Source organism: Stegostoma tigrinum, chromosome 1 (assembly GCF_030684315.1).
Source record: "Stegostoma tigrinum isolate sSteTig4 chromosome 1, sSteTig4.hap1, whole genome shotgun sequence".
NCBI lineage: Eukaryota > Metazoa > Chordata > Chondrichthyes > Orectolobiformes > Stegostomatidae > Stegostoma > Stegostoma tigrinum.
This window is the reverse complement of record NC_081354.1, coordinates 33,341,031-33,367,356: the sequence shown is the minus strand read 5'-3', so window position 1 is coordinate 33,367,356 and position 26,326 is coordinate 33,341,031. Positions and strand designations below refer to the sequence as shown.

The 26,326-nt window shown below is 40.8% G+C and overlaps 1 protein-coding gene across 3 annotated transcripts in view; it reads right to left on the bottom strand.

The window, feature by feature from the left end:
• Positions 1-13,141: 13,141 nt before the first annotated feature.
• The window catches only part of ankrd50 (ankyrin repeat domain 50), a 92,230-nt gene continuing 79,045 nt past the window's right edge, over positions 13,142-26,326 (bottom strand). For all 3 annotated transcript variants that reach the window (XM_048532966.2, XM_048532948.2, XM_048532958.2), the window contains 2 exons: positions 19,649-23,217; positions 13,142-15,071 (listed from right to left, as the gene is read on the bottom strand). In XM_048532966.2, coding sequence (XP_048388923.1) covers positions 19,652-23,217 — 3,566 coding nt within the window. In that variant the 3' untranslated portion in view covers positions 13,142-15,071; positions 19,649-19,651. The remainder of the gene's footprint in view (positions 15,072-19,648; positions 23,218-26,326) is intronic.

Genomic DNA, 26,326 nt, shown 5'->3' with positions numbered 1-26,326 from the left:
CAAACAGGCCTTTTCTATCCCAAAATACATTCCACTTGTCCAAAAACCTGACTCCCTGAACTTTACACTAGCCCTTAAGTCATTGATTTATCACCTATAACTTTTTTGAGGAAGCGCTGAGGGTAGCAAATGTGTGGAATGTACTCTGGATAGGGGACTTCAATCTCCATCACCATGAGTGACACCACCACTGGCTGAGCTAGTCAGATCTTGAGCAACATGGCTCAGAGATTTGGACTGTGATAGATGACAAAGTCCCTTCTTCACATTGAGGGTACTCTCCATTGTGTTGTATGGCACCAGCAGCATGCTAAGTGGGATTAACTCCAAAGAAACATAACAAATCAAGTCAGAGCATTTGTGAGATGCTGTGGGCCATCATAATGAGCAGCAGCTGAATTGTGCTAAAACAAGTTCCCTACACTACATTACTTCCAAACCTGGAAATCAACTCTGATTCAATACAGAGTGTAGGAAGACATGCCAGGAGTAACACCTGGCATACCTAAAATTGAGGTATCAACCTGGTAAAACTACAACACAGGACTATTTGCATGCCAAACAACATAGGCAACAGGTGATAGACACAGCTAAGAGAGTCCATAACCAATGGATCCGATCTAAGCTCTGCAGACCTGCCACAGCTGGTCGTCAATGGTGGTGCACAGTTAAACAACTCAGTAGAGGAGAAACCTCCACTAATATGTCCATCTTCAATGATGAGGGAGCTGCAGAGGGTTCAGAACAGATATACTAGGATGTTGCTGGAAATGTAGTGTTATAAAGATAGGTTGAATAGGCTGGGACTTTTTTCACTGGAGTGTAGGAAGTTGAGGGGTGACCTTACAAACATCTATAAAATTATGAGGGGTATAGATGAGGTGAATGGTCAGTGTCTTTTCTCTAGGGTGGGGGATTTCAAGTCTAGGGGGCATATTTTTAAGGTGAGAGGAGAAAGATTTAAAAAATACATGAGGGGCAATTTTTTTTACACCAAGAGTGATTGAACAGGTGAGGATCCTGGGATTATATTCATTGGAGTTTAGAAGGTTGAGGGAGATGTAATACAAATATACAAGATAATGCATGGCTTAGAAAGGGTGGACGCTGGGAGGTTGTTTCCGTTAGGCAGGAAGACTAGGGCCCATGGGCACAGCCTTAGAATTAGAGGGGGTAAATTTAAAAAGGAAATGAGGAGACGTTTCTTCAGCCAGAGAGTGGTGGGACTGTGGAATTCATTGCCACGGAGTGCAGTGGAGGCTGGGACGTTGAATGTCTTCAAGGCAGAGATTGATAATTTCTTGATCTCGCAAGGAATTAAGGGCTACGGAGAGAGTGTGTGTAAGTGGGGTTGAAATGCCCATCAGCCATGATTAAATGGCGGAGTGGACTCGATGGGCCAAATAGCCTTACTTCCACTCTTATGTCTTATTGTCTTATGTGTTGAATGATCTGCCAGAGGAAGTGGTGGATGTAAGTACAGTTACAACATTTAAGAGACATTTAGATAAGTACATGAATAAGAAAGACTTGGAGGGATATGGGCCAAGGGCAGCCAAGTAGGGCTAGTTTAGTTTGGGATTATGGTTGGCGTGAAGTTACTTCGCATCAGCTCTGATGAAGAGTCGTTTAGACTTGAAACATTAGCTTACTCTCTCTTCATGGATGCTGCCTGACCCATTGTGATTTCTAGCATTTTTAAAAGTTTTTAGAGTGGCAGATGGAATTTAATTTAAATAAATGAGACATGTTGCATTTTGATAAGGCAAATCTGAGTACGACTTATATACTTAATGGTCGGGCCCTGAGGAGTGTTACCAAACTAAGGGATCTAGTGGTGCCAGTACATTGTTCCTTGCAAGTGGAGTCAGAGGTGGACACGGTGATGAAGATGACATTTGGCCAACTTGTCTTCATTGGTCAGTACATTGAAGATAGGAGTTGGGAGGCCATGTTGCCACTATACATGACATTGATTCGGCCACTTTTGGAATCCTGCATTCCATTCTGGTCTTCCTGCTATGGGAAAGATGTTGTTAAACATGAAAGGGTTCGAAAAAGATTTACAAGGATGTTGCTGTGATTGGAGGCTTTGAGTTAGAGGGAGAGGCTGAATAGGCTGGGGCTTTCTTCTTTGGGGCATTGGAGGCTGAGGGCTGACCATATAGAGGTTTAAAAAATCATGAGGGGCATGGATAGGGTGAAAGCCAAAGTCATTTTCCCACAGTAGGGGACTCAAAACTAGACGGCATATGTTTAAGGTGTGAGGAGAATGATTTAAAAGGGACCTGAGAAGCAACCATTCCCACAAAGGGTGGTGCGTGCATGGAATGAGTTTCCAGAGGAAGTGGCAGAGGCTCATACAGTTGCAACATTTAAAAGCCATCTGGGTGGGTGCATGAATAGAAAGGTTTTAGAGGGATATGGGCCAAATGCTGGCAAATAGGACTAGATCAGTTTAGAATATACATTTGGTGGAAGAGTTGGACCAAAGTTTCTATTTCTGTGTTGTATAATTCTATGACTATGGCTGATTTTCAGCAGAACTATACGCATGACTCCTTCTGAGGTATCAGTAATTGGTTTGGGAACACAGCCCCACCCATGCTCTGGAGAAGTATGCGCCTTGAATCTCCTTAGTTTGTGCAGCTGTCAGAGGGTGTCAGGCCTGAGACCCATGCAAAGACTTGGTGTTGTATTCACCTTACTAGAGAAAGAGAAGGTGATTGAACTGTTCCTGCCATTGGATCTAGGTAGATTTTACCCGACATATCCCCTCAATGATGGCGATTATCTAACTGTTTAATTTCAACTGGTAGCCTGTTCCTGCTATCCTCTGGAATGAAGAACATTCCTCTCCCACAAGGTTTCCAGTATTAGATCCATGTTGGCACCAATAGATTTAAAGGATAGCCATACCCTTGGAATCAGGCCTCATGCTTATTTGTACCATTTTGCCTACTTCTGAAGTAAAAGGCTTTGGCAATAAATGCAAATCTCTCATTCCAGATACCCTGCAGCTTCACTGAGAGACATGGTGGAGAGTCTCAGTGAGTCACCCACTTTTATCTGATTTATCTTTTTTCCTACCACTCAGGCTCTATTTGGGAAAAATAACTCAATCCCACATGAATTTGGGGATCACCATTTGAAAGACGATGAATTTTCTTAGTTTCTCACTGGTGTTAGATTCTTGACCTGAAAACAAACCTGGCTCCTAATTTCAAATTCAGACCTATTTGGCCTCAGTATCCATTGATACTGTTGTCTTGAGTTTAAGAAAGCCAAGGCGTTCACTTAAAATCAATAAATAATTTAATGATATAGAGCAGCAGGAAATCCTCAGACCAAAAATTGTGTTGATGTAAGCTAGATGGTTTTAATTGGTGCATATGAAAGGAGATAGAGAGAAGCCAAGTCTTGCTTCCTAATGCAGCTGAACATTGCATACTGATTTTTCAATGTTAACAAACTGCAAAGAACAGCAAAAATCTGTCTGACCAACAAAAAAACTTTCATTAATGTTATGCTTTTAACATAGGAAAACATCCCAAACACTCCTCAGAAGTGTAATCAGATATTGAACTAATATAGAAGCTATTCAGGGTAGCTAAAAACTCAGTGGAAGCAGTTGGTTTTAAAATTACCATGACTCTAAAACAGATAATGGGATGGGGAAATACAAAGTGGGAATAAGGGAAAAGCCTCTCAGTAAATGTACATTCTTCATTGTACTTAAGTAAGCATTTAAAGCTGCATCTTGCTGCTTCTGCTAGGACAGATATAGAACATAGAACATAGAACATAGAACAGTACAGCACAGAACAGGCCCTTCAGCCCACAATGTTGTGCCGACCATTGATCCTCATGTATGCACCCTCAAATTTCTGTGACCATATACATGTCCAGCAGTCTCTTAAATGACCCCAATGACCTTGCTTCCACAACTGCTGCTGGCAACGCATTCCATGCTCTCACAACTCTCTGCGTAAAGAAACTGCCTCTGACATCCCCTCTATACTTTCCACCAACCAGCTTAAAACTATGACCCCTCGTGCTAGCCATTTCTGCCCTGGGAAATAGTCTCTGGCTATCAACTCTATCTATGCCTCTCATTATCTTGTATACCTCAATTAGGTCCCCTCTCCTCCTCCTTTTCTCCAATGAAAAGAGACCGAGCTCAGTCAACCTCTCTTCATAAGATAAGCCCTCCAGTCCAGGCAGCATCCTGGTAAACCTCCTCTGAACCCTCTCCAAAGCATCCACATCTTTCCTATAATAGGGCGCCCAGAACTGGACGCAGTATTCCAAGTGCGGTCTAACCAAAGTTTTATAGAGCTGCAACAAGATCTCACGACTCTTAAACTCAATCCCCCTGTTAATGAAAGCCAAAACACCATATGCTTTCTTAACAACCCTGTCCACTTGGGTGGCCATTTTAAGGGATCTATGTATCTGCACACCAAGATCCCTCTGTTCCTCCACGCTGCCAAGAATCCTATCCTTAATCCTGTACTCAGCTTTCAAATTCGACCTTCCAAAATGCACCACCTCGCATTTATCCAGGTTGAACTCCATCTGCCACCTCTCAGCCCATCTCTGCATCCTGTCAATGTCCCGCTGCAGCCTACAACAGCCCTCTACACTGTCAACGACACCTCCGACCTTTGTGTCGTCTGCAAACTTGCTGACCCATCCTTCAATTCCCTCGTCCAAGTCATTAATAAAAATTACAAACAGTAGAGGCCCAAGGACAGAGCCCTGTGGAACTCCACTCACCACTGACTTCCAGGCAGAATATTTTCCTTCTACTACCACTCGCAGACTGCTTTCCATTTAATGGTAGCCAATGCAATTCAGAACTTGAAACATGAATGCATTGAGATCTCTGACATTCTTGACTTCCTCACACGCACTAGCTGTGCATCTGGGCCATTTCTTTGTTTAGTGTCATCTCTCACCACCTCCACTTCCTCCTTCTCTTTTCACCTCCTGCTCCTGTGCATCTTGTGATGAACTATTTGAATTCAGAGCCTCACAAATATCTAGATTCACACCTATCCAGAGGACTATGTTATGAAGAAGGCAGCTGACCACTGAAGTGTCAAAGACCCTTGTATTATGCGACTGGTCAATTCTGTGGAAGCACTTCTTCAGAAGCCTAATAGCCTGCTCAGTTGTGATCCTGGTGATTGGTTGTGCTTAGTTACTGCTATCCAGGGCTCTCAGGGCAGTGCGTGTCCATGCCTTTACCCATGAGGATTTGTTGCTATGTTTTAATGGTTTGAGTAAGTATGTAATGATGTCTGGATGAGGTGAGCATGAAGGATTTGTGTCAGTTGCCTGGAAAGTGGGGTACACTTGGAGGAAGATTTTGTGATCACAGACTAGATGAATGCCAAAGGAGTGCAAACCTTTTCTGTTGATGAGTTGTATTGGAGGTTCATTGGAAGCCTAGGTCATTAAATAATGCGTTCAATGATGGCTTGCACCCAAAAGAATTCGCAATGGTGATAAACCTGACTGCCCTCTGCCTGAGTGGCCATGGCTTTCATGATCTAAGTGCACTGTTTGTCTTTGGAAATAGGGGGCCAGTAACAGACAAGTTGCAGCTTTTTTTAAGATACCACTGAGATGCATTGCCGATTCCTGGAAGGAGCCAGAAACAAAGAGGTTCAAAGCAACAGTGACTCTGTTGGCTGCTAACAGCAAACAGTGTTGCAAAGTGAGAGATCTTCAACATTGAATGCCCAGATTCGGTGACCACCTGTCTAGAGAGGCAATCTTTTGTGGCACTGAATCCTGATCATCTTCAACTACTGAGATAACAAGGTGTAGACCTAGATGAACACAGCAGGCCAAGCAGCATCAGACGAGCAGTAAAGTGGTGTTTTGGGCCTAGACCCTATTTCTGAAGAAGGGTCTAGGCCCGAAACATCAGCTTTCCTGCTCCTCTGATGCTGCTTGGCCTGCTGTGTTTATCCAGCTCTACACCTTGTTATCTCAGGTTCTCCAGCATCTGCAGTTCCTACTCTTTCTGAAACATCTCCAGGTACTTTTGCTTTCTGCAGTGGATCCTGGGTTAAGGATATGTCTGCTGTTTTGTTACTGTCCCTCTCTCCTCTCCCATGCCCTTCTGCTGTGTGCAGCTCACTCTTTCCTATGGAAAGGGTTGTCCCTCATTTCATTGGGCTAAAATATCTACCCATTATGTCCCCATTGCCTGCAGCAGGATTCTTACTGGACAGTGTCTGCCCTATCCTGAAGGGCAGCCATACTGCTGGCTCTTCTGCTCACACATTTGTGATGTTTGGGCGCTGAGTCCCCACTGTATCCATCAAATGCTGAGGGCAAACTTTCTCTGTAGTGTTCTCTTATATTTGATGGTGTGTGTCTGCTATCTGATCTCAGTGTGTGATTGATGAAGTCTGGATGTGGTGTATGAGCAAAATGACATAAACTGTAAGCAAAGTCTCTAAATATGAAAGAGCAGACCTTTCAAAGTATTGAATAAAGCTCTTGCACTGACACATAATATGGAGTGTATCATCTGCCCATATCTCTATGGCTTAAAATACAACCCTTTCCACAGATTAAACCCTCCTTTGCACAGCTATTCTTCTGATGGGGTTAGGATGATTCCCTAGAGTAATGATGATTGCTCCACACTTCTTATCAGACAGACAGCATGTGGAATACAACATACCACCATCAGAATCCTAATCTCCATCTCAAACAAGTACTTGATGAACTGTTTAGTGTTTTAGTTGGCCTCAATCACAACAAGGAAGGGATTGCTGTTTTGCCCTGTCCTCACCTGGATCAACAGTTCTTTGACGAGCTTCTCAAAATTGACACATCTATAGTTGTGGGTAAGCCTCAAGATTTCCATCAATGGTGGCTGGGTGGAGCTTATTCTGGGTCTGTGTGTGTGTGCGTTTGTGTGTATGTGTGTACATGTGTGTAGGAGAGGGGAACAAAAATATCCAATCCAATCTTTATTCAGAATGTGCCAGGGAAGGAGGTGGAGGTGAAAACAAACACATTTGTATGAGTCAGAAATTATTTTACAGGAGTAGAATCTGGTCATTCTCAAATCTTTGCTACAGGAAGCATTTGTTTTCAACAGTCGAGAATGTTGAAATATTTAGATGAAGAAGAATAACCTGTCTGGATAAGAAGCTGCTGTAGAATAGAGACAATCAGCTGCAATTTTTATTTTTGATGCTGTTTCTTCTGTGAGGAGACTGATTGTTCTCTTCTTTATATTTACTGCTGCTTAGAATCCCCACAGTTTCTGTTGATCTTTCAATACCAGTCATCTGGTTTCAGAAAATCAAACAGAATTTAACTGCAAGCAGCTGACAACAAACACAGCTTCATGGACCAACGAGCATTTTAATGTACCTGTGTATGCACAGTCTGAAAATTCGGTACTGGAAATGCAGTATAATGCCTTTATTTATCCTTCCTGTTTGTTAAATCAGGAGTATTTCAGAGTGATTACATTACCATATCTTTTCTCAATGTGTGTCACTTTTAGGTTGAACCATCATTAATATTATTTACATTTTATCATATTGATGTTAATGTAAACATTGCAAAGAAAGAAGTGACAGAGACTTTGAAATAAGGGCTGTAAAATTTCTCACATTGCATATGTCATTTTATCTATTGTTAGCTGTGCTGTCATGAACTACAATGCAAACCAAATCCCGAGAGTAACTTATGGCCTTATTATTCACTCTCTTTGCTCCTTCCATGTGCAGCGCAGGAGGAATGAAAGAGGATATTGATAAATTCAAAATTACATTAATGACAATACAAGTTGATGCAATTTTGATTGAGCAGCACAGATATATAAAAAAAATTACACAAATCTTAGGAAAACACATCTGACTGAGTGTCTGCAGCTGTTTTATCTAATAAAGGTTATTTGATGATCTTTAAGTGATTTTTTTCCCCACTGATTGAGCATATATGCATGGGATCACAGATGTGTACACAAAAGAATACAAGAACACTGGTAGGTTAGTGGTTACTAGTATCAGAAAATTTACAGTCCCAGAGGTACTGGGATAGTTGAATGAACTAGAAATGTGCAGTGCAAGAACCAAACAACACCATGTGTATGTTGAAAAAAACTGGGCAAAGAGACAGCTATAGGAAAACACTGCAAGAGTGGGGTTGTAAACTTTCATGGAATAGCTTTTCATTAAAATAATCTTTAAATAAATATAATAAGCTTCAATAAAATCAAAATTTGATTTAAAAAACAGATACAGAAAACAATGTATATATGCTAACAATACCAATCTGTGGTGGAGAGCAATAATATTGTTGACAACAAAGAACTAATCTTTCATCCAGCACTTGTGAGGACATTTTGTAACAATATCGATATAACAGAAAAAAACATCATTTATAATGCTAGAGGAGAGTGCTGATTGGTTCACTAGTGGTTACTGACTGGTAGAGGGCATTGTTATGAACAATCCACATACTCATGGTAATTAACAGTTACCTGCTAGATGTTCTTTGTTCACGAGTGAGAGGGATTTTGACGTTTGTGAGGACAGCATGAAACAGGCAGATATGCTCAAATAGGTTGATGTTTGGAAGGAGGATGTGCTAGAAATCTTGAAAAGCATGAGAATAGATAGGTCCCCTGGGCCAGATGGGATATACCCAAGGTTTCTACAGAAAGCAAGGGAAGAGATTGCTGACCCTTTAGCAATGATTTTGCATCCTCACTGTCCACTGGAGTGGTGCTAGAAAATTGGAGGGTGGCAAATGTCATTCGCTTGTTCAAGAAAGGGAATAGGGATAATTCTGGAAATTACAGATCAGTCATTCTAAGTTCTCTGGTGAGCAAATTATTGGAGAGAATTCTGAGAGATAGTATTTATGATTATTTGGAAAAGCACAGTTTGATTAGAAATAGTCAGAATGGCTTTGTGAGGGCAGGTCATGCCTCACAAGACTTTTTGAATTCTTTGAGGATGTGACAAAACACATTGATGAAGGTAGAACAGTGGATGTGCTGTAAATGGATTTTCGCCAGGCATTCAATAATGTTCCACATGGTAGGATCATTCAGAATGTAAGGAGGCCTGGGATTCAGGGAAATTTGGCTGTCGGGATACAAAACTGGCTGTCCAATAGAAGACAGGGGGTGGTCGTAGATGTAAGGTATTTAGCCTGGAGCTTGGTGATCAGTGGTGCACCAAAGGGATCTGTTCTGGGGCCTTTGCTCATTGTGATTTTTATCAATGACTTGGATGAGGTAGTGAAAGGGTGGGTTAGTAAGTTTGCTGATGACACAAAGGTTGGTGGAGCTGTGTATAGTGTGGAGGGCTGCTGTACATTGCAGTGGGACATTGACAGGATGCAGAGCTGGGCAAAGAAGTGGCAGATGGAATTCAACCTAGAAAAGCGTGAAATAATTCTTTTTGGAGGTCGAATTTGAATGCAGAATGCGGGATTAATGGCAGGATTCTCGGCAGTGTGGAGGAAAAGAGGGATCTTGGGATCCACATCCATAGGTCCCTCAAAGTTACTACCCAAGTTGATAGGGTTGTAAAGAAGGTGTTTGGTGTGTTGGCTTTCATTGGCAGGGGAATTGAGTTTAAGAGCCATGAGGTTATGCTGCAGCTCTATAAAAATCTGGTTAGACCACACTTGGAATATTGTGTTCAGTTCTGGTCACCCCATTACCGGAAAGATTGTGAAGCTTTAGAGAGGATGCAGAGGAGATTTACCAGGATGCTGCCTGGACTGGAGGGCAGGTCTTATGAGGAAAGGTTGAGGGAGCTAGGGCTTTTTTCATTGGAGTGAAGATGGATGAGAGGTGACTTGATAGAGGTTTACAAGATGATGAGAGGCATAGGTAGAGTGGATAGTCAGAGAATTTTTCCCAGGACAGAAATGACTATTACGAGGGGGCATAATTTTAAGGTAGCTTGAAGAAGGTATAGGGGAGATGTCAGAGGTATCTTCTTCACACAGATAGTGGTGGGCGTGTGGAATGCGCTGCCGAAAGTGGTAGTGGAGTCAAATACTTTAGAGACTTTTAAACGACTCTTGGATAGGCCCATGGAAAGTAATAAAATGTAGGGCATGCAGGTAGATTGATCTTAGTAGAATAGGTTGGTATAACATCGTGGGCCGAAGGGCCTGTACTGTGCTGTACTATCCCATGTTCTATTAAAAGGAAGAACGAAGATCAGGAGGCCATTTCTCACTCAAGCCTGCCTCAAAATTTGGCAAGATCATGGTTGAACAGCCCTAGGCCTCAACCCCTTAGTCATGTCAGCTCAACATAGCCCTCAACTGTTTCAAACATCTATTTATTTCCTGGTAATTTTCTCCAAAATTCTGTAGATTCTGGAATGATTCATGTGATTGGAAGGTCTCAAGTATCACCCCACTGTTTGTGAAACCAGCAACAGAGAAAGCAGGGAGCTACAGACCTAATAGGAACTGCAGATGCTGGAGTATTCTCCAGAGTTTCAAACAATGAGAGGTGATCTCATTGAAACTTACAAAATACTTAAAGGGATGCAGGTAAAATGATTTCCCTAATTGAGGAGTCTAGAACCAGGCATATAATTTCTAATAAAAGGGATGCCACTTATGTTTTAGGGGATTATGAATCTGTGGAAATCTCTTCACCCTAGTGGGCTATGGAAACTTAGTCTTTGAATATACTTAGAGATTGATAGATTTACAAATGGTGTACAGTGATAGGATGGGTAAAATGTGTGAAGGGTTCCAAAGCCATAATTGTATTGAATAGCGGGGCAGGCTCAATGGCCTACTCCTGTTCCTAGCTTCCTAAATCCCTCGGCCAATTTAAAGAGTGAAAGGAAAATACCCACCTTTCACATGTCTGTATTTCTGTGATGCCACACTTTGGCTCTGACAGGTAGAAGCTGGTTGTAGGGACTCCAGGGCTGTTAGATCTTCCCTTTCATGTTGTTTGAGAAGCTGCTGACCCCACTCTCTCTCCTGCTGTTTACGAAGCTACTATGAAAGCTGTTGTCACCACTCAGTCTCGCACTATTTCAGAAACATTACGTTCTTTTCTCCCTCATTCTAAATTTTAAAGAAGGCAGGTTGACTCTGATTCGTTAGAGTATTGGACTGAGAAATCATCTATTTTGTTGAGTTGAAACAGGCATAGCACCTGTAGAAGTTCTTTCTGTCTCTAATGAACTAGGTTCTGTAAATTAACATGCAGCTTTCAATTTAAGTCCACTAACACACTGAGCCCAACTACCAATCCTAAGTTGGTTGTCAATGTAGTTCTTCACAAATTCAGGTTTATTAAGCAAATATTGTCTGATGGCAGAATCATATGTGATGTTGGACATTGTCTTGCATGATTGGTAAGCATGCCTTGGTAGGATATGGTTTGTGCCTTGCTTGTTGCAAACAACTAAAGGTATATGATGTTTGATATGATTTATCAGTATTTGGGATGTACAGCCTACAAAACTGGCCTAAACAATCATGGACCATCTGCAGCTCTGGCAGCATCTGTGGGACAGAAAGAGAGTTAGTGTTTTGAATCCAATATGACTTTTCTTCAACTGGCATAAAATTTTCTCTGAGGTTTCTCACTATATATCACACAAAATGATAGAAGGTACTAAGGTTACAGGCTGGTATCCTTCAAGAAAGCATAAAGTGATTGAAGCTAAGGTCCCAAAATGAATCCTGTGCAGATGAGCACACAAAATGGTCTGGCAGACGCAAGTAAGTCATAGGTGCCCAAGCTCCAAAGTGAGATGTTGAAGCCTAAAGTTGTGAGTTAGTATGACAACAGGCATAACGACACAAAGTTAATGGTTAGCTTTTTTGACTTACGTGAACGAAGGGTTGAGGAGGATGCTGGGCATGGGCCATGCAGATACATTGCACTCAGGGTGCAGTTGGAGAATGGCTTGAATAAGCAATCAATGAGATTGTTCTCTTCACTCAGTAGTCTCTCACCTTTCTGAAGATTGGCTACACAGCTGCCCAAAATCTCATCCAGATCCCATCTCATCTCATCACTACTCATACGTATGCCAACATTCAGAGCTACATCAACTACCATGTCTCTCAATGTCTGTCTTTGATTCTAATCCTCCCACTGGCTCAATTATCAGCTTGTTTGTTTGAAATTCTGTTTCTTTTTACTTGTTTAGAGGCTGTAGGCATCACTAGATAAGTTAGAATTTATTATTCATCCATAATTCTCCTTAGAAGAGTGATGGTGAGCCACTTTCTTTAACAACTGCAGTCCAAGAAGGGCACACACACCCACATTTCTATTAAATATGGTGTTCCAAGATTTTGACCTAGTAACTGAAGGGATACCAATAAAGTTCCAAGTCAGGATAGCGTGTGGCTTAGTGGGGAATTTGTAAGTGATGTGTTCCTTTGCATCTCCTGCCTCATCATCTTAGGTAGTAGGTGGTCACAGACAAGATCCTGTCAAGCAGCATGTTGATGCTAGCCAATGCTGTTACTATTTTGATGGTGGTGGCATTGAATAGGATGCCAATCAAGTCGGCTGCTTTTCTGTGAACAGTGATTGGCTACTATATTCATTTAGGGAAGTGGAAAATATTATGAGAAAGGCTTGTGACCTGTAGGTGTAAGACAGTTTGAGAACAATACTTGTTGTAAAGTAGTTATTGGGAGGAAATGGGGGCTTGTTATTAGAGAAAAATATATTAACAGGGATGGTATTATTAAAGAATACAGGACATCCCAATACAGAACATTCTGAATCAACTATATATTAAATCAAGCTTCCTCACACTGCTTCAGTCATTGTGCCTAGTATGCATCAGAAGGAAGTTTGGAAAATCATAATTTAATAATTTGACTTTTAGAAGGTCTGGGGTCTCTCTTCAAATCAAAACAATTAATGATCCTTATAGTATGTTGTCCGACAAGTTTTTTCACTTCATTCTTCTCTGAAACAAATCCACAAACTGTTTAGTCGACAATAACATTGTTGTTAAATTAAAGTCAATCTGCTGAAAAGCAAATATATTTATTAAGCACTTTACTATACACAGGAATTTTTGCTCAATATAATACAAGAAATAAAATAAAATCTTACAATGCAAAATTCAATGTACATTAAAGCTATTTACAACCAAATACAAAAAAAAGGATTTAAGTGTAAATCTAACTAACTGAAATGCAGTTAAGTGACTATTTGAATAAACAAAATAGATTTGCATAGCAAAACAAAACTAATTTAAAAAATACAAACATACAGAATTCAAATCCTGCCTGGAGTTAAATGTAGGAGAACATGATTGGAGGGCACATGGCCACTTGTAATCTTCAGCTGCTTTTCTTTCAACTGAATCAACAAATTACTTTGGATATATTTAGCTTAATAGAATCAAATAGATGATTATATGGCTAAATCAGAAGTTCAGGTCCAAACAAGAACAATTTTTTTTAACTCTTCAAACTTTTATGTTTCAAGCAATATAATTAGCCCTTTGTGTTAACCCATCAACTCATTCCACCCAAAGCCTGGTGATTTGAGATACAGACTCAACATACTGCTTACTCACGACATCAATCTGGGAATTTTCTCTTTATAGCATCTACATTGCAGGGAAATTAAACAAATCATATTTCCAATGAGTTCAAAGCCAAACATTAACTTCCAAAACTCCAAACTGAGTCATATTCTCTGAAAATTTCAGCACCTTATGAATAAATCTGACAACTGGCTAATCAGTATGATAATGAGGAAGGCATCTATAAAACCTAATTAACAAGAAAGGCTGCAGGGATCATTTGAAACTTCAAGTACATTCTTTTTGAGTAATAAACACAAATGCTGCCCGTGATGAAGCTGTATTTTTTTATTACTCCTGCCTGGGCTCTGTTTAGAATTCGGGGATGCAATAACATGATCAAGCCTGCAGAGGCAAAGTCAACACTTCCAAAATCTGAAACTGCAGTCTGTTGATCAGACAATAGTCCCACAGGGACAAAAATACTGTACTGGAATACAAGCTTCTCTAACTTTTCCCATATGAGGCTATGCTTATTACTCATATACAAAACATATCTTGATTTGGCCTTGGAATCAGCTCATGTCTAAGTATGTCCATGCACTACATCACAGTTGTCCTGCCATCTATATCTTCAACACCTTACATCTTTTTAGCTTACACAAAAAGTCACAAATGTACAGCAAGCAACCAGTTTTTCTGTAACATGTTACATAGCTGGCTGCATTCTGTCTCTTTCTTCAACAGGAAAGAAAACCACACGCACAGAAATCAATGTATGCTGTTGTACTCCACTATAATTTGTACATCCAACTTCCATTAAGAGTAAAAATAAACTCCCTTCAAAAGTTGTACTTGACCCGAGGTCACCCTTTGTATATGTGTTTGTGAACCCAACACTGCGTAACAGAAAACAAAATAAGTATTAGACTAATTCATTTTCAGTTTTATGTGGATGTTCTGTAATGCCATCTTATCAAAACAACTGGGCCCAGGGAAATAGTTCCATGCATACTTAGTCTATAAATGCAGATCTGAATCCACAGCAATAGGTGGTGCATATTCTGCTACAATCCACATATCACATCTTCAGTCAGAGGACATCAGCAAAGCCTTGCTTAATTAGAATCTCAATATTCTGTTGATTTCAATCAAATTCTAACTTCAATTTCAGCATTCTGAATTCTCCTCCATGCACCATAAAATAGCAACAGTTGTTGGGATGTAACTACTATTTTGTTATGAAATTACAAAGTAACACAAATAAATATGTAAAGCATATAAATGACTATACTTAAAAACAGACATAAAATTAGGCACAGTTATTTTGTATTGAACATTTATGCCGTAGTAAGACTTCTCCACTGCTGCTTTCACAAAGCGAATGTGCTTTCAAAACTGATATCGGGTGACTTCTTCAAATCAGGCCGATGTTCCACTGAGGCTGCAATTGGTTCAATGTCTTTCATGTTCCAGCAGCAAAGTATGATGGTAATCAATTGCTGCACTTCACTGAAATCCATTACATTTTCTCTGGAAATGAACAATGGTTTAGATTTAAATAAATTAGTAAACTAATTAATAAACTACCAGGATTTTCTTGAATTTGTGCATGTTACTGTATAGATCCTGTGGTTAAATGTAACAGCAATAATTAATTTCTGCATTCATAAATGAAATCCTGGCTTATTTTGTTTTCTCCATCCCAATGTAATTAACAAAACATATTGCTACAGCAATTAAGATGAGCTAGTTTATTGCCTAGATTGTCATACTTGGGACCTACATGTTCTTTACGGTTCAGTTCTAAAGTGGTCCCACATTATCTACTTCAATAACCAGGCAGTGGCTACAACACTTAGTAATACAGTATATTAGTATTATGATAATTTGACAGATGTAGATTTGAGATGCACTAGCCTGTAGAGACCATGTCTATTCATCTAATTATTTAAGCAAATCCAATTAGTCTTTTATATATCAGTTGTTTCATCTTCTCCCATGAGAACTGATGGGTCAAAAACAATTACATTAAATCTAATTCAATATAGAACTCTCTAACAAAAATTCAATTTTAAAATAGGAACTGACCTACATCTCTAATTATACATATATACAAGCCAAATATATTCTTGACAAAAATAAATTAGGGAGCATCATGTCAATGGAATCTGAAGATATAGGAAAACTGGACTTTTCCTGACATGGCTTATTTAAAATTTCTATTAATCAGTCAATGCCATGATCTATTCTTCTGCTACATTTAATCTTTAATACATATTTCTGCCTTTCAGAAGAGTGAATTGAAGAGAACATTCAAAAACATCTTTATCATTTTTTCACACCCCATAATGATTTAGAATTTATAAGAAGGATACTGGTGTGGAAACAAAAATGTGGCATTTTATTCTGTCACTACAAAGTTAGTTTTGGGAGCTTTTAATCTAGGAAAATACCTTAAGTTTTGTCTTTGTCTCTTTCCCACAGAGAATTGTTATTTTGCTTCCTATGTATTTTAAATTAATTTACATTCCTTACTTTATATTTCATGGTTTAGTTTGTGTGTAAGTGAGAATTCTTCAATTTGTTTGGTTGAGGTATCTGCCTGTTTTGTGTTTTGCTCACAGCCACCAAATATCCTGCAGAGGGTGCTGTGCTGGCAATCTAAGGTATATTCCAGCTGACAAGCCACAGAGTCAGAGGCATACAGCATGGAAACAGGGCCGATGGCCCAACTTGTCTACGCCGACCAGGTTTCCTAAACTGAACTAGTTCCATTTTCCTACGTTTGGCCGTATCCCTGTCAGCATTTCTTATCCATGTATCTGTCCAAATGTCCTTTAAATGTTGTAACCGTACCCACCTCTATCACTTCCTCCAGCAGCATGTTACATATACCAGCCAATAAGTGATAAAGTTGCCCATAAGGACCTTTTTAAATCTCTCCTGCTCCCATTAAACCTATGCTCTTTAGTTTTGAACTCATGTACCCTAGGGAAAAGTCCTTGGCTAGTTACCTTATTTATGCCCCTCATGATTTTATAAACCTCTATAAAGTCACCTCTCAGCCTCCTAAATTGCAGGGGCGGTGGGGGGGGGGGGGGTCCTCGCCTATCCAACCATTCTTTGTAACACAAACCTTCCAGTGTCAGTAACATTCTTGTAAGTCATTTTTGCATCCTTTCCAGTTTAATAACATCCTTCCCACAGCAGGGCAATCAGGACTGTATGCAGTACTCCAAACGTGGCCATACCAATGTCTCGTACAGCCATAACATGCCCTCTCAACTCCTATGCTCAATGCTCTGACCAGTGAGGGCAAGTGTGCCAAATGCCTTCTTCACTACTGTGTCTGCGACACCACTTTCAAGGAACTATGCGCCTGTACCCCCACTTCTCTCCATTTGACAACACTGCCCAGGGTCCTACCAGTAACCGTGTAAGTCCTGCCCTGGTTTGTCTTACCAAAGTACAACACCTCACGTTTAGCTGTATTAAACACCATCAACCATTCTTTGGCCCACTGGCCCAGTCAAGCAAGATCCTGTTATATCTTTAGATAACCTTCTTCACAACATACAATGCCATCAATATTCATGTCAATGTAAACTTACTAGGCATGCCTCCTAAGTTCTCATTCAAATTGTTTATATAAGTGACTACCTACTGTCAAGCCAATTTTTGTATTCAATTCACTAAGTCTCTCTGAATCCCATATGGTCTAACCTTACTAACCAATCTACCATGTGGAACCTCGTGGACCGCCTTGCTAAAGTCCATGTAGACAATATCCATCATTCTGCCTTCGTCCATCTTTACAAAAGGATAAGCAGCTCTACATAAAATGAATGATTAGAACGGTTTCTTCACTATGGTAGGTCTGGCCAGGGATACCAACTGATGGGGTGGGGCGGCCCAGGCCCATGAAATGCACTAAATGGACTTTGTATTAAATTCTCTTCTTTATACTTTTTTAAACTTTTTATTATATTATTGAGGAAGGATTGTTATTCTCTGAACTCTATTTTTCTAATTTATTACTATGATTTTGTACCTTTGAAGGTCTGTAATGCTGGACTTTTTACTTCTTTATTTTTCAAATTTCTTTTTCCTAAGAATTTGCACTCAAGAATCTGTACCTAGGGACCTCTGTACCTAAGTTAGCATCATAAATGGCGACGAGTACACTTTTCACTGTACTGACATGAGAAAATGTAGCAATAAAAATAATTCAATTCGATTCAATGATATTCAGGCAATAATTGATATTTGAGGCTGACTGTTTCAAATCCTTGCCAGGAATAAAATGGTGTATTCCCTGGATTTTCATTTCATGTGAAATTCTGGAAGTTTCTAGAAATTGGTGTCCAGCATTTCCACCAAAGACGTAGGACCTAGGATACCTGTCAATGATGCAGCATGTGTTAAGTCATGCACTAAGTGGCAGAACATAAAGTAGCTAAATCAGCATAAAGTTCGTTTAAAAATAGACTAAATTTTTCTAAAAGATACTTGCAGGTTCAAGGACAGCAAAATTGCTGTTTCCTCGACAAGTCTTCCTGCCTTGAGCTCTGCCATTACCAATTCCCGTCCCTTCCCTTTAATACTATTCTGCATATTCAGTTTTGTGGTGTAAAGAGGAGATATACTCTTACAGTGACTCCAACATTCACTGATAATATTTGGATGAAGCCCAATGACATTTACAGTTTGGATCATTGGTGAAGTTCATTGAATAGTTAGAGGTCTCTCTCTGTACACTGTCTTTCTGTAAACATGGTGAGAGGTCACTTTAAAATCTCTACTATAAATTATTTTACAAGAAAATATGAACTGTTTTTCTACACAATCGCAAATATCCATCATACGAATTTAAATTCTTCTCTTGCTGCATGGAATAATGTTGTTCTGAAACGTATCTGGAAATTTTAAGACCAAGCATTTCAGAACTGCCAGTTCATTCTTGGTGGTTCAATTATGGCAGGTTTATTTTTAACTTTGGCACAGAAATTGAATGATCTATTATAACCATAAATTGGGGCTCCTGCCAAGTGCTCTGTTTAGCTATTTCATTTGATGAATAAATCTACCTGTGTTGAATCCACATACTCAACCACATTGTAAATATTTCAGAGAAAAATGCTTATTTTTCTTAAAAGTTTTAAATTGTGAACCCAATGCATGATTGCATGAATTTAAACTTTTTGTGGTACTTATAAATATCTTAATAGATCAGCTGCAGAAAGGTCCAGTGCCAGTTTCTCATCTCTCCCACAGGTAATACATACTTGCTTCTTTGGGGATATTCAACTAGGAATGCCAGCAGAGGCTAGGATTTGATATTTGGATCTCCAAGCTAAGAGGGTGGTACAGTGGCTGAGTGGTTGGCACTGCTGCCTCATAGCGCCAGAGACCCAGGTTTGATTCCAACCTTGGGCGACTGTCTGTGTGGAGTTTGCACATTCTCCCCGTGTCTGCTCGAGTTTCCACCAGGTGGTCTGGTTTCCTTCCACTGTCCAAAGATGTGCAGGGTAGGTCAAGTGACTGTGCTAAATTGCCCATAGTGTCCAGGGATGATGGGAAATACAGGGGTAGGGGTTTGGGTCTTGGTGGGATGCTCTTTGGAGGGGTGGCGTGGACTTGTTGAGCCAAATGGCCTGTTTCCACACTATAGGTACTCAGACATTGTAGGGGTCTTAAGGGAAAGGATTTTGTCTTCATCATCTGGGTGGTAATCTGCCAGAGGTGAGTCCTTTTCCACTGAGGAATTTTAAATTGTTCAGGCTACATCAGGGCAGTGACATACTTCACCAGACCGTTAGGCAGTTAAGCTCAAAGTCTATCCCTTGTCTTGGAATGCTCCTGCATGTGTGACACCCTTCAGATTGAGGTATTCCTCTATCATAAATAGTTATATAAAAACAAAAGTGATCTTGATCCAGATACTGCTCACTACTGTTATATAGACATGTTGGCTCATGAAGTAGATCAAATTATATTTTCAAAAAAGGAACTTTACCATAAGAAAGTTAAACATGCTATGCCGTGAAGCTCTCACAGCTTAAATACTTGCATCTATTAGATTTACATACAAATTAGCTTGACAGTACCTGCTACAATGGTGTTTCCTTCTTGTAATTAAAACTAGGGTCTGTCCCCTCAATTTGTAATTTCAGGGCTTGCTTCAGACTTAGTTCAGTCTCTGCTAATGGATAACCTTCCAAACATTCAGTATGTCCTTTCTCTTGTCCATTCTTTGGAACTGCAACTCTGCCCAGGAGAACAGGATTCCCTTGTAAATAATTTGGATTTGTCATTATTCCATTTCTTTTCTTTTGTTCCCCATGTTGCTGTATTAAGAACTGTTGTTGAGCCCTTGAGGCTTCCTGTGGACTGTGTGGAATCAGTATCTTACATTGTGATTCAAGTGGTGCTTGTTTTAATGGCACTGCATTATTCTGGACTATTTTATTTATGGCTGTTCGTTTGTCCAGTTGTGTCATTTCATATTCCAAAACCTTTGGCTGAGGGCAGTTGTTTTGCTTATTTTGGGCTGATCTCTTCCCAGATGAACCAATTTTGGTAGAGCCTTCGCTAGGTTCAATGTGGCCAGTTTTAACACTTTTAGAAGATCTCACACTGGGTTTCATTTGTCCCCAATCATATTCACTAGTTGGAGAATTTGCATGCTGTCCTATGGATCGTGTAGTAGATGAGGGACTTACAATAGACTGCCTGCTTCGACTGCGTGGTAATGAATGCTGCTGTATCTGCTCCGTGAATGACATGCCGTGGAAACTGTCCATGGGTACAGTCTGTGCAGTTGCTGTGGATGATGTTGTGCGTAGAGATGAGTTTTTGGAACTCTTGAGTGAATTATTAGACAGTGAGGATTTCTGTCGATCAACAGTTGAATCTGGAGATTCAGAGGGTGAACTGAAGGGGTGTTGAGGACCATTAGAAAAACCACGCATAGCAGACTGCAGATCTCCTCCACCGGTGCTACCAGAGCTGTTTGATTTAATAGTTAAAGAGTGCATTTTCATAGTGACAGATTGAGGGGCTGCCTGCTCCATTGTGTGAACTGGAGAAGGGCTACATCCATTTAGACTCGATGCCCCATACTTCTCCAATAATTTTATAATCTGTGTATGGCCACCTTTTGCTGCAACTCTCATTGCAGTCCGCCCAAATTGATCTGCATGGTTTGGATCTGCTGAGTGTTCCAACAATGTCTGAACAACATCTACATGTCCTTCCTGGGCTGCAATACAAAGAGCAGTAGCACCCTGGTTGCATGTGTGATCTACCAATGCTCCATGGTCAATTAGTAACTGCACAACCTTCACGTGCCCTTGCCATGCAGAAGATTGCAAAGCTGATCGTTTCTCATTATCAGTAGAATTGACATCAGCATGGTAATTTATTAAAATTTGGGCCATTTCCAAGTGCCCTTGCCAACAGGAGACATGAAGAGCAGTTCTCCCCTCTGCATCTGTGCTCTCCACATTTGCTCCATTTTCTAGCAAATACTCAGCCATTGCTAGCTGATTTTCAAGTGCCAAAATGTACAATGTTGGGCGGCTGTCAGCATCCTTGTAATTCACATCGGCTCCATGGCTCAAGAGTAGTTCAACTATGTCACGATGACTTTCTAATGATGCAACACGTAATGCATTTCTACCATCGTAACCCTTCTGATCCACATTGGATTTGTTTTCAAGCATAACCTGTACACAGTCATAATGGCCCTCCTGTCCTGCCAGTATTAAAGGGATACGACCATCATTGTCCACCTCATTAGTCCTAGCACCTTGTTCAATAAGTGCTTCGCATACTTGTCGGTGACCCTCAAATGCAGCCATATGTAATGGAGTCCAACCAGCATCATCCCTATGATTCTCATCTAGTCCTCTGTCCAGCAGAGTCCGCACCACTTCTACATTTCCTTGTGCTGAGGCTATACTCAGTACTGTTCTTCCTTCACTATCAATAGTATCTACAGCTGCACCCCAAAACAATAAGGTATTTACAACAGATGCATGACCCATGGATGCAGCAGCCAGAAGAGGAGTACGACCATTGTTATCAGTGTGATCGACATCTGCCCCTCCTTCAAGAAGCAAATCAACAACATCCACATGGCCTTCATAGGCTGCTACTAACAAAGGAGTCATACCATCTTTGTCACAATGGTCAACTTCTGCTCCTCTGTCAATCAGTAAGCTAACCACTGATGCATGACCTTTGCTTGCAGGGACACACAGTGCTGCTACTGATAGAGCTGTTCTGCCATCCACATCTTCATGATTGATCTCTGCACCGTGATCCACCAGGTGTTCTACTATCTCTCTATGTCCCATGTATGCTGCTGCAATAAGTGCAGTCCTTCCTTCATTATCTGCTTTGTTAACCTCAGCTCCATGCTGAAGCAAATTGAGAACAATGTCCTCATGTCCTCCCCATGCTGCAGCCCTGAGAGCAGTTCGACTGTCTGCATCAGCACAATCTACCTTAGCTCCAGCATAGAGAAGTGCTGATACCACCTCTGTATGTCCTCCCCAAGCTGCTGACCTTAATGCAGTCCAGCCGTCTTGATCAGTGTGATTTATGTTAACACCGTGTCCAATGAGGCAATTAATAACCTTTGTATGACCTTGTCTAGCAGCAAGCGTGAGCGCCGTCTGTCCATGATTATCTTCAATTTCCAGATCAGCATCTCTAGATATCAGGAGGTTAACAACATCCAAATTGCCACTGTAGGCTGCGCTACCTAATAATGTTCTTCCATTTGGGTCACTCTGATTAACAGAAGCACCATTATCTAGCAAAGTTCGAATAGAGTCTTCTCTCTCTAGAGCCTGACGTACAATACATGATGTGCGGTCATCGTCGCTGTTCACATGAGCTCCTGCTTTTACTAAAAGCTGTAGTATTTCCTGCTCTTTAGGAACTATTGTTGACAAAGCTCCTTTCACAGGTGTGCCATTCCAGATCATCCACAAGGCTAAATGATGTGGTTCTAACTGCAAGTTAGAATTAAGCAGGTGTAGTGCAAACTCTTGTACCTCCAAAGGGGAGAGTTCTTTTGCACGGCATGTGTAACTCATGGCAAGCATTCTGTGACCCTCTGCTGCATTACATAAGTATTTCTGTGTGCAGTGTTTCACATCAAGCAACCACTCTGCAAAACTGTAGTGAAACAGAATTTTAGTGCTCCCCAAGCCATCTATAAGAACCTTTGATAAAATATCTAATTTACGTTGAAATTCTTCAATTGTCATGGTTATGTTTTTTGTCCACACAGCATGATATAATTCCAAAGTAGTTAATGGCCTACAAGCAGCCAAAATTACATTTAGAATAGGTTGCACTTTCGCAAACTGTTTTCGCACAAAAAGCCGTTGACAAAGCCAAAGATATAGTCCATTCAAAGTTCCTGGAATATCCCTAATCTCTCGTAGCATAATAAAGCTTTCCACAACTCCATCAAGGACACATTCAAGATAAAGAAAACAGCCACTGCTTTTAATATGGAGCTGGTTTAACATTTCAGCTGTTTCTTTAGTCAGGTGTTGTCTTAATGCTTCTTCCTGGTCCAGGCGATACAGGATATACTGCTGTACGTCCTTCACAATGTAGGCTTTACGCAAATCATCCAAGCTAATTTTCCGGAAGCCTGAAAGATAAAAAAAACACTAAGGAATACAAATAAGCAAAGGTTTAATGAAGTTTTGATAGTCTCTGCTGTAAAATCTGGCTCATCTGAAATCTCTTTATGTTTCAAATTTTTCTTGAACACCTTTTTCACACCTGTTTTTCACTCTCCCTAGTTAGGTTTTCTATCCTGCCACATCAACCAAATTCCCTAATAAAAGCCAGAAATAACACCTGTAATTGTGACCATAGCACACTATTCCTCTTCATCCTGCTTGCACTCTCTGCAAACATTCTGACCTTTCCATTGCCCTTGCAATGCCAGAATGCATATCTAACATACATCTTGGACAAGCTTTAGCTTGTTTCTATTAAATGTGAGGTGATCTATATTGGCTATCAAGTCTCCTTAGGATCTTATATGCTTTATTCATATTCTTCCTTTTATTCAAGCTGTCAATTGGTTGCAAGAGTCACAGGAGTAACCGTTTGATTTGGAGCTAATCAAACATCTGGGCAATTTTTGCAGGAAAGCTTGCAATTGTCACAAAATTATCCATGAAGTATCTAAATAATGTAATGTCAATTACTTCCCTCTATTCCCCAAAAGTTTTGAATTTATTCAATTAGGAACTCAGCCAAAATGGAAGCGTATTAAGCCCAAGTTTCAAATCACAAGTTGTGCTCAGAGAATCCAATAATAAGACAAACAGGTATGTTATAAACAAATTTGATGCACTTGATTAGGGCAGAGAAAATCGACTAGCATCTAAATCATCCGTTCCTTGTTTGGTCAACCACTCTGGAAAAGCATGTGAGATGAAGAAAATGTCTGGCTTCTCTCTGATACTCAATACTGTATAATTTGAAATATTGACAAATACTTTGATGCAGCCAAAGTAGTGAAGGATGCCAACTGCTTACATGTTAGCATACAGCAAAATGGCAATAGGTAGATATGAGAGAAGAGATTCACATATCCTTTCTGTGCTCCATAATGGATTAAATGGACTACAATGCAGCTCTCTATGCCCCAGATCACCAGTGGTTTTGAGAAATAAAATTTTCCAAAGTAGTAACTTAATTAGTTATGCATATTAATTCATAACAAATACCCCATCTCTAATATGATTTGGAAAAAATACACTTAATAATGAAATGCAGTAATAAATAGCTGGGAGTGATTACAACTTTGAAGTCATTTGTGCATTATTTTAGCATGATTGAATATTTGTACTCAGTTGATTCAGATTTCTTTTCTGTCATTGCACATGTTGATGCCTTTCATGGCTAGTTTATGATGATAGGGCACTCGAGTTATTATGACATTAGAGCAGGATTCTAAGATGACTAATTGATCTTCTATGAAATTGCACTCAGTAAGATATGATCAACGCAGGAAATCTTAAAGTCATGGGAGTCAAGAACCAGCAACAAAAGATTCTTCACAACAATACAAGACATAAAAAAGAATTATATGTACCACATTCCCACCACTTCCCTTGGTTTATAAATACATTGTCTCACTGTTATGGAACCAAATACTTGCTTACAAGTTAAATGTCAGCTTTCGAGCACACTGATCAGTGACTTTAACTAAATGCAATGACTATTAACAATAAGGTATTCTCCATGCAGTTACTGATTACCATCAAAGACCACAGCAAAATGTAGAAAGTTGCTGAACATAATTTTTAAAAAATGTGTACAGATAGCTCTCAATAGCAATTATGTTCTGAAGGGTTTGCCCACAGTAAATGTGCTGTCGCAAAGATGTTACATTGTTATGTGAGGATGAGGGGGATTCTAGAATATATCTCCTCCCACCCATCTTCCCGCAAAAATGCCATCCCCTATTCCCAATTCCTTCGCCTCTGCGGCATCTGCTCCCAGGATCAGGCATTCCACGCCCGAACATCTTAGATGTCCCTGTTTTTCAAGGACCGCACCGTCCCCACTCAGTGGTCGAGAACGCCCTCGACCATGTTTCCCGCATTTCTCACAACTCATCCCTCACATCCCCTCCCCACAATAACAACCAAAACAGAAACCCCCTCGTCCTCACGTACCACCCCACCAAACTTCGGGTCTACTGCATCATCCTCCAACACTTCTGCCATCTGCAATCCGATCCCACCACCAAAGACATTTTTCCCTCCCCACCCTTATCTGCTTTCCAGAGGGACCACTCTCTCTCTGTGATTCCCTCGTCTGCTCCACACTCCCCTCCAGCCTCACCACACCAGAACTTTTCCCTGCAACAGAAGGAAATGCTACACCTGCCCTTGCACCTCCCCCCTCATCCCCATCCAGGCCCCAAGAAGACCTTCCACATCAAGCAGATGTTCACCTGCACATCTGCTAATGTGGTCTACTGTATCCGCTGCTCCCGTTGTGGCCTCCTCTACATCAGGGAAACCAAGCGGAGGCTTGGGGATCGCTTTGTGGAACACTTATGCTCGGCTCACACTAAACGACTGCACCTCCCAGTCATGAACCATTTCAACTCCCCTTCCCATTCCTCAGATGACATGTCCATTCTGGGCCTCCTGCAGTGCCACAATGATGCCACCTGAAGGTTGCAGGAACAGGTCCTCATATTTCCCTTGGGAACCCTACAGTCCAATGGTATCAATGTGATCTTCACAAGATTCAAAATCTTCCCTTCCCCGACCGCATCCCAAAACCAGCCCAGCTTGTCCCTGCCTCCCTAACCTGTCCTTCCTCCCACCTATCCCCTCCTCCCACCTCAAGCACCACCCCCATCTCCTACCTACTAAACTCATCCCACCCCCTTGACCTGTCCATTGTCCCTGGACTGACCTTTCCCCTCCCTAACTCCGCAACCACACTCTCACCTTTACTAGCGCCATCCCCACCTCTTTGGCCTGTCTGTCTCCTCTCCACCTATCTTCTCCTCTATTCATCTTCGATCCACCTCCCCTCCTCTCCCTATTTATTTCAGAACCCTCTTCCCCTCCCCCATTTTGGAAGAAGAGTCTAGGCCTGAAATGTCAGCCCTCCTGGTCCTCCGATGCTGCTTGGCCTGTTGTGTTCGTCCAGCACTACACTTTGTTGCCTCAGATTCTCCAGCATCTGCAGTTCCTACTATCTCTTATCCAACTATACTC